This window comes from Trichomycterus rosablanca, chromosome 1 (genome assembly GCF_030014385.1).
Source record: "Trichomycterus rosablanca isolate fTriRos1 chromosome 1, fTriRos1.hap1, whole genome shotgun sequence".
NCBI classification, from domain to species: domain Eukaryota; kingdom Metazoa; phylum Chordata; class Actinopteri; order Siluriformes; family Trichomycteridae; genus Trichomycterus; species Trichomycterus rosablanca.
This window is the reverse complement of record NC_085988.1, coordinates 2,808,704-2,818,229: the sequence shown is the minus strand read 5'-3', so window position 1 is coordinate 2,818,229 and position 9,526 is coordinate 2,808,704. Positions and strand designations below refer to the sequence as shown.

The following is a 9,526-nucleotide window of genomic DNA, read 5'->3' as shown; positions in this document are numbered from 1 at the left end:
GTAAATGTAGGCTTGCTGTCAGTACTTACCATCAAATCAGACAAAAGGACACAGACCTGTACATGGCGAATCAAACCAAAACTATGCAGTGCAATACACACTTCATGCCCACCCCCATGTGGACGTTACTTTGACACGTACCACCTACCTGAGCATTGTTGCAGACCATGTTCACCCTCTCATGGAGACGCTATTCCCTGATATCTGTGGCCTCTTTCAGCAGGATGATGCTCCCTGCCACAAAGCTAAAATGCTTCAGGAACGGTTTGAGGAGCACAACGACCAGTTTGAGGTGTTGACTTGGCCTCTAAATTCCCCAGATCTCAATCCAATCGAGCATCTGTGGGACGTGCTGGACAAACAAGTCCGATCCAAGTATATATATCGGCTTAAAGATTTCATACCAACTAGATGATCTAATTTAGGGATTTAAAATAGAATAACTATACAGTAGAATGGAAAATCCGTGTGAATCTGCAACGAGACTCTGCTCCCACATAGTGGTGATTAGAGACACCAACAACCAAAGAGTTTTGGAAATGTAATTGCTCTTGTAGCGATTTTTAACCTGATAAATCACTGTTTTTAGAAATGCTATTTGTAAATAGCAAAAAATTTACTTGAAAGTGTAGTAGAGTAATGAAAACAAAACAAACCCAACAATTAGGACGTGCATGCCGCTCATTCTGAGTAATCGAAGCATTAATTGAAAGGGGGTTGTTCAAAATACCAGCAGTGAGGAGTTCAATTGGTGAAGTCATTTATTCTGCAGAAGAACGGGTTATTTAAGGTAGGAGGGGGCAAATGTTACACAGGTTGGTCATAGCACATTTCCTTCTGAAAATACTGTAATGGGTTGTTCCAGACATTGTTCTGATGAACAGCGTACTTTGAATAAAAAGTTGATTGTAGAGGGAAAAAACATACAGAGAAGTGCAGCAAATTATAGCTGCTCAGCTAAAATGATCTCAAATGCTTTAAAGTGAAAACCAAAACCTGAAAGACGCGTGAGGAAGCGTGGAACTACTGTTCGAAAGGATCAAAGAATAGCCAAAATGGCAAAGGTTCAGCCAATGATCACCTCCAGAAAGATCAAGGAACATCTGAAGTTACCAGTGAGTACAGAAGATGATTAAGTGAAGCTGATTTACCAGCAAGAACTCCTGCAAAGTCCCGTTGTTAAGAAACAGACGTCCTGAATGGGTTCAAATTTCCCAAGGAACACATTGACTGGTCCAAAGAGAAATGGCTCAAAATTTTGTGGACTGGTGAAAGCAAAATTGTTCTTTTTGGGTCTAGTGGCCGTAGACAGTATGTCAGACGACCCCTGAGAACTGAATTCAAGCCACAGTACACTGTGAAGACAGTAAAGCATGGTGGTACAAAATGATGATATGGGGATGTTTTTCATACCATGGTGTTACACCTATTTATCACAGACGAGGGATCATGGATCAGTTTAAATATATCAGAACACTTGAGAAGATCATGTTGCCCTATGTCGAAGAAGAAATGTCCTTAAAATGGGTGTTTCAACATGACAATGACCCAAAACATCTTGGTTACAGACAAACAAGATTGAGGTAATAGAGTGGCCAGCACAATCCCCTGACTTCAATCTCAGAGAGAACTTGTGTTCTGACGTCTGAAACGTGTTTTTTTGAGGCAAAACCCAAAATTGCAGAAGAACTGTGGAATGTATCTGATCATCCTGGACTGGATACCTGTTCAGAGGTGCCAGAAGTTGGTCGACTCCATGCAACACAGATCTCGGAAACAATTGTTATGCCACTAAATATTAGTTCAGTAATTTAAAGTAAAGTGAAACCTCAAACATTTTTAGTTTATAGATAATATTTTTTTTTTTTTTTTGAGTTTTTAAAGAAAAATGCTGCACTACATTTTTTTGAACAGCCTAATATAAATTTTTCTTAACTTTCTGTAAAGGATGAACACAAACTGGATAAATGTTGTTAATGTTTTGATTTAGAATTAAAAGTGTAGTATTTTCAGTGCATTTGCATTTATGAAAATAAAAGTTATTATAATGATTTTGTGCTTTATTCACTTTTTTAAAATCACTGCTATTTTTTTGAACACCACAGTATATATACAACCCCTGGCAAAAATTATGGAATCACCACTCTTGGAAGATGTTCTTTCAATTGTTTAATTTTGTAGAAAAAAAATAAATCACAGACATGCCACAAACCTATCATTTCTCAAACTGTCAACCCTCTGGCATTAAGAAACAATAAAAAAAGAAACAAATATAATAGTTGTGGTCAGTCACAATTGCTTTTTTTTAGATCAAGTAGAGGAAAAAAATATGGAATCACTCAAATCTGAGGAAAAAATTATGGAATCATTAGAAAACACTGCACCATTATTACTTTGTTGCACCACCTCTGGCTTTTATAATGGTTTAAACTCTCTGAGGCATGGAGTTAACTAATGACAAACAGTATTCTTCATCAATCTGCCTTCAACTGTCTCTTGCTGTTGCCAGATCAGCTTTGCAGGTTGGAACCTTGTCATTGACCATTTTCTTCAATTTCCACCAGAGATTTTCAAATGGATTGAGATCCGGACTATTTGCAGGCCATGCCATTGACATTATATGTTTTCTTGAAGGAAAGTTTTCACGTCCTTTGCCCTATGGCAAGATGCATTATCATCTTGAAAAATGAAGTCATCATCACCAAACATCCTTTCAACTGATGGAATAAGAAAAGCGTCCAAAATTTCAATGTGGACTTTGGCATTTATTGAAGACCATCTCCCCTGTGCCTTTACCCGACATGCAGGCCCATATCATCAACAACTGTGGAAATTAACATGTTTTCTTTAGGCAGTTATCTTCATAAATTTCATTGGACAGACACCAAACAAAAGTTCCAGCATCATCACCTTGCCCAATGCAGATTCGCGATTCATCACTGAAGATCACTTTTATCCAGTCACCCACAGTCCACGATTGCTTTTCTTTAGCCTACTTTAACCTTGTTCTGTTCTTTTTAGGTGTTAATGATGGCTTTTGTTTGGCTTTTCTGTATGTAAATCCCATTTCTTTTAGGTGATTTCTTACAGTTCAGTCACAGACATTGACTCCACTTTCCGGCCACTTGTTTCTCATTTGTTTTGTTGTGCATTTTCTGTTTTCAAGACATATTGCTTTAAGTTTTCTATCTTGATGCTTTGATGTCTTACTTGGTCTACCAGTATGCTTCCCTTTTACAACCTTCCCATTTTGTTTGTACTTGGTCCAGATTTTAAACACAGCTTACTGGGAACAACCAACATCTTTTGCGACATTCCACAATGATTTATCTTCTTGAAGGAGTTTTATAATCCTCTCATTTGTTTCAACTGACATATCTTGTGTTGGAACCATGATTTATGACAATCTGCTTTGTGCAACAACTCTCCGAGGTGTAAGCACTCTTTTTAAACTGAAGAATAATTAGCAAATCTAATCTGCTGCAGATGTTTTGTTTTTAAACTGCAAATTACAGAGTGATTCCATAATTTTTTCCTCAGATTTGAGTGATTCCATATTTTTTTCCTCTACTTGATCTAAAAAAAGCAATTGTGACTGACCACAATTATTATATTTGTTTCTTTTTTTTATTGTTTCTTAATGCCAGAAGGTTGACATTTTGAAAAATGATAGTTTTGTGGCATGTCTGTGTTTTATTTTTTTTCTACAAAATTAAACAATTGACAGAACATCTTCCAAGAGTGGTGATTCCATAATTTTTGCCAGGGGTAGTATATATAATAATTATTATTATAAATATTCTGCTAATTATAACACTCCGGCAGTTCTGCCAGTTCTTCTTTACTGCCTGCCAGCCCAACAATATCAGCAAATCTGAGATTTGCGATGGTTCTTCCTCCAATGTTGACCGTACCACTGTTCCTCTAGGGCATCAGTCATTATACGTTCCAGGAAGATGTTGAACAGTGTTGGAGATAGGAGACAGCCCTGCCAAACACCAGCTGGAACCAATCGCTTATTAATCCATTGGCAAAGACTGCACTGTTGTCCCTCGAATACAGCTGTTGAATGACGTTGATCATTTTCTGGCCCATGTTATACTTTTTTATGCTTGCCCACCGAGCATCGAGCCATATTTGCAGTACAGTACAAATTTGTGTTTACGCAGTACATGGTGGAAATAGGGGAACAGAAAGTACCAACGTGAACTGTAAAAGTTCTATCGCAAAATTTTGAACATAAAATACATTATTTCCATAAAGAAAATAGACCGGTGTATTAGAACCACTGTTACATTTTTTATTCTGTTAGTTTCAATTTTGAGACTCATCAGTCGCACTAGAAATTGCTGCACAAATAGCCGACAGGTGAAGTGAATAACACTGATTATCTCTTCATCTCGGCACCTGTTAGTGGGGGGGATATATCAGGCAGCAGGTGAACATTTTATCCTCACAGTTGATGTTAGAAGCAGGTAAAATGGTTGAGCGTGAGGATCTGAGGGCCAAATTGTGATGGCTAGACGACTGGGTCAGAGCATCTCCAAAACTGCAGCTCTTGTGGGGTGTGTCCCGGTCTGCAGTGGTCAGTATCTATCAAAAGTGCTCCACGGAAGGAACAGTGGTAAACCGGCGACAGGGTCATGGGCGGCGGCCAAGGCTCATTGATACACATGTGGTACGATCCAACAGACGAGCTCCTGTAGCTCAAACTGCTGAAGAAGTTCATGCTGGTTCTGATAGAAAGGTGTCAGAATACACAGAGCATCACAGTTTGTTGTGTATGGAGCTGAAGAGCTGCAGACCAGTCAGGGTTCCCATACTGACCCCTGTCCACCACCGAAAGTGCCAACAATGAGCACATGAGCATTGGAACTGGACCACGAAGCAATGGAAGAAGATGGCCTGGTCTGATGAATCACAGCCTGGTGCGTGTGTGTCCCTCACCTGGGGAACACATGGCACCAGGATGCATTATGGGAAGAAGGCGAGCCGGCGGAGGCAGTGTGACGCTTTGGGCGACGTTCTGCTGGGAAACCTTGGGTCCTGCCATCCATGTGGATGTTACTCTGACACGTAGCTCCTACCTAAGCATCGTTGCAGACCATGTTCATCCTTTCATGGAGACGCTTCCCTGATATCTGTGGCCTCTTTCAGCAGGATGATGCTCCCTGCCACAAAGCTAAAATGCTTCAGGAATGAATTTGAGGTGTTAACTTGGCCTCCAGATTCCACAGATCTCGATTCAATTGAGCATCTGTGGGACATGCTGAACAAACAAGTCCGATCCATGGAGGCCCCAGCTCACACCTTACAGGAGTTAAAAGATCTGCTGCTGACATCTTGGTGCCAGAAACCACAGCACACCTTCAGGGGTCTGGTGGAGTCCATGCCTCGACGGGTCAGGGGAACCAACACAATATTAGGAAGTCTCCCAACACACATTTTAATAAACAATTGCTGCCAACACTCATACAAATGACAAACTCGAAACTTGTGGATTTGTATAGAAATTTAATAATTTAATCCTGCAACTATTTCATTCCAAGAAGAACGTTTATAAATAAACATCGTTAACATTTAATCTAAGCACAATCTACTGAGTCACAAAGGAACACATTTCATAAATTACAAATAAACATTAGCTGTGATATAAAGACAGTAAAAAGACACCTTAGTTTTCTTCAAGGCTTCTTCTAGAGTGTGGGAGATGCAAAACATAGATCACATTACAGGAACAGATGAAGCTTATTGGTCAGCACTGATTTCCATTTAAATTTGCTTTAGTTTTATAGACAATATTACATAAAGCAAAAGATTACAAACTAAACACACTGATAACGAGGATTATAAATACGGACAACACTCGACCCAGAACAAACAGTCCTTTTCCAGGAGCAGCGAGTCCGTTAGGAGCCAAAATGGGCACAGAAAAGTACTGATTTGGGGTCATAATTACTGTATATACACTATGTATCTACTGCACCCATTACCTAGCCACAGAAACATGAAATACACATGCAATAAAAAATACATAAAATAAAGAGGATTAAAAAGTTAATAGATGATATTTTAATTTAAAAAAAACTCTAAACCTTAAAATATTACATTTCAGGGTTTTTTTTTTATGCATTTTCTCCTGATGTAGCGACTCAATTTTGTCTTCCGCTGCTGAGAGATACCCGATTGCATCCGGGGAGAGCACGTCGCTGTACATGCCTCTTCCAACACGTGTACAGCCCTCCTCTTCTCGCCCCTGCATTCCACACTCTTCCGCCAATCAGAGTCCTTACACAGCGTATGAACATCCCACCCACCCACACACAGTCCGGCCCCCACCCTGCAGATACGATGGCCAATTAGTATCTGCTGCAGGCACTTTGGATAAAAGCGTCTTTTAAATGCCTTTTAAAACGCGCTAGCACACCAGAGCTGGGACTTCGAATACAATCGAATACATCGTATCGAATCTCAGCTCTGCCATCCGACTGGGCTGGGCGGCCACATGAACGACGACTGGCTCTTGTTCAGGGATGGGATGAGCCGCACCAGGGTTCCTCTGCTGGCTGATTGATGGGGAATAATGCCGATCAGGGTGTGTCTCTCCGTGCACAAGGCTGATCCGCATATGAACTCGCCTCGTGCGGGTGAAAAGAGGCAGCCGGTACTGCACACGTGTCGGAGGGGGCGTGTGTCAGTTGTGAAGCTCCTCAGTCAGCGGTGGAGGGTCGTATCGGTAGAGGTGAAGTGTAACGCAACCAGGGTAATTGGATACGACTAGATTAGGGGAGAAAATCGAGGGGAAAAAATCGGATGTTATATATTCATGATGTATATCATATAATCGCCATTCAGCCAAAATATGCCGAAATTTGATGGTGGGTCTATAACACAGCCAGCCACGAGTGCCTCCCTTTACCGAATACAGCCGAGTGATGCTGTAGTGGGAAACTGGTTTGGGTGGTTTCTTTGTGCTGGTACCGTCTGAAACAGTCTGATGTATTGAGCTTAGAATGCCGACATTTTTTTTGGTATTATCTGGTAAATGGTGTATGAATACTTTCTATAGGAGTGTATAAATCCTTCTTTTTATTGGATGAGGTGGATATTTCTGATTTCTGATGAACTACACATGATAATATTTCAATCTGTCAGTTCATATCTCTGTCAATTCCCACTCACCCTCCACTTAATTGTAAATAAATAAAAAAAATAAAAAAAACAGTCATTAAAACCATTAAAGCTACCAAGAACATATCCTAGACATTTAGACTTTTACTTATCACAAACCAGTCTCTTCGTTAGTCTCTTCCAGTGTCTCAGATCCCAAAATTACTAACACCAATAATCCAGCTCTAACGCTTCTATTGATGAGCATTTAAAGCTAAATTTTCCTCTGTAACACCACACAAAATACACCGACAAGGCATAACATTATGACCACTGACCTCTTCATCACGGCACCTGTTAGTGTGGGGGGGATATATTAGGCAGCAAGTGAACATTTTATCCTCAAAGTTGATGTTAGAAGCAGGAAGAGCCAAATTGTGATGGCTAGACGACCGGGTCAGAGCATCTCCAAGACTGCAGCTCCAAAAGTGGTCCAAGGAAGGAACAGTGGTAAACCGGCGACAGAGTCATGGGCGGCCAAGGCTCACTGATGCACGTGTGGTCCGAACCAACAGACGAGCTCCTGTAGCTTAAACTGCTGAAGGAGCTCATGCTGGTTCTGATAGAAAGGTGTCAGAATACACAGAGCAGCACAGTTGCAGGGCTGTTTTAGCAGCAAAAGAGGGACCAACACAATATTAGAAAGGTGGTCATAATGTTATGCCCAGTCAGTGTAAACTACAGATAGCAAGCACTAGTTTTAATATCATAACTTAACAGTTCTGCCTTTGCACTTGTGTTTCTTGAGCGAACTGGAATAAGAGTAGCTCTTTCCACAACCCGAGCACTGATGCACTTTCTTGTGAGCGAGCTGATGTACGCGGAGAGTATACTGTAGGGTGAAGGACTTCCCACACTGCGAGCACTGATACGGCTTATCCCCCGTGTGATGACGTTGGTGCGTTCGGAGATTTCCCTCCTGAGTGAAGCCCTTTCCGCACTCCGAGCAATGATACGGCGTCTGTTTGGTGTGAGTGAGCTGGTGTCGTTGGTAGGTAGTCTGCTGAGAAAACTTCATCCCACACAGCGAGCACTGGTACGGCTTCTCCCCTGTGTGAACGCGCTGGTGTCTCTGTAGAGCGCTCGGTTGGACAAAACCTTTCCCACACTGCAGACAGAAGTGCGGCCTTTGTCCTGTGTGAATGCTCTGGTGTCTTCGAAGGTGAGCCATTTGACTGAAGCTCTCTCCACACTGTGGGCACCGACACGGCTTCTCTCCCGTGTGAATGAGCTGGTGTCGCTTGAGGTCGGTCGGGTTAGCAAAACCTTTCCCACACTGTGAGCAGCAGTGTGGCTTCTCTCCAGTGTGAACCAGCTGGTGTCGCTGGAAATGACTCAACTGGCTAAAACTCTTTCCACACTGAGAGCATTCATATGGTCTCTCTCCTTTATGAATGCGCTGGTGGACCTTTAAAGCAGTATGATACCTAAAACTCCTCCCGCACTGTGAGCAGCAATACGGCTTCTCTCCGGTATGAACGCGCTGGTGCACCTCGAGGTACTCCTGATGAACATACATCTTTCCACACTGTGTGCAGGGATACTTTTGGGTTTTTGAGTGATAGAGGACGTGCCGCTGCAGACTGGTCTGGTCTTTACAACTCTTTCCACACTGAGAGCAAACAAAAGCTTCCTTTTTCTCGTGAACCTGCTGGTGTCTTTGAAGGTGACCCTCTTGATTGAAGCTCTTGTTACACTGTTGGCACTGATAAGGCTTCTGCCCTGTGTGAATGCGTTGGTGTCGTCTGAGATTACCAGCCTGAGTAAAGCTCTTCCCACAATCTGAGCAACGATGCGACTTCTTTTCAGTGTGAATGTCCTGATGCTTTGGCGAAGTACTCGACCCATGAAGTGAATCACAGTCTAAATGATCAGAAGACATCTGCTGTCCAGTGGAGCTTCTTTTGACCTGTGACCTCGGCATTCTGGTACGTTCCTCACAGTGGTATCAGTCGTTAATGGTCAATTTGAGATGCCTTGGCGAGGCCATTCACCACTCCATTGTTTAATTCTGTAGAAGGAATGAAATCACAAAATTAATAAATAAAAACGACTGTCTGCATGTACAATTACTAACCGTTTACAATGTACAGTCAAGCCGGAAAGTCTGCACACCCCTTTCACCTTCTCCACGGTTTATTACGTTACAGACTCATTCTATAATAGATCGAGTTCATTTTTTGTCACAAAACTTCCACACAAAATAGCCACAATGACAAAGTGAAGCAGATCATATATACACACAAGTGTGCACACCCTTTGATCTGCCACCCAAAAGTGAGCTGAGGTGCATTTTGTTTTCGCTGATACTGCTTGAGATGTTTCTACAGTTGAATTGGAGTCCACCTGTGGACAA

The 9,526-nt window shown here is 41.8% G+C and overlaps 1 protein-coding gene across 1 annotated transcript; it reads right to left on the bottom strand.

Moving 5' to 3' along the window:
* Window positions 1-7,876: 7,876 nt before the first annotated feature.
* Window positions 7,877-9,094, bottom strand: LOC134325426 (zinc finger protein OZF-like). Its single transcript, XM_063007616.1, has one exon. It carries the CDS (start codon window positions 9,092-9,094, stop codon window positions 7,877-7,879), a length of 1,218 nt encoding a protein of 405 aa, XP_062863686.1.
* Window positions 9,095-9,526: the final 432 nt, after the last annotated feature.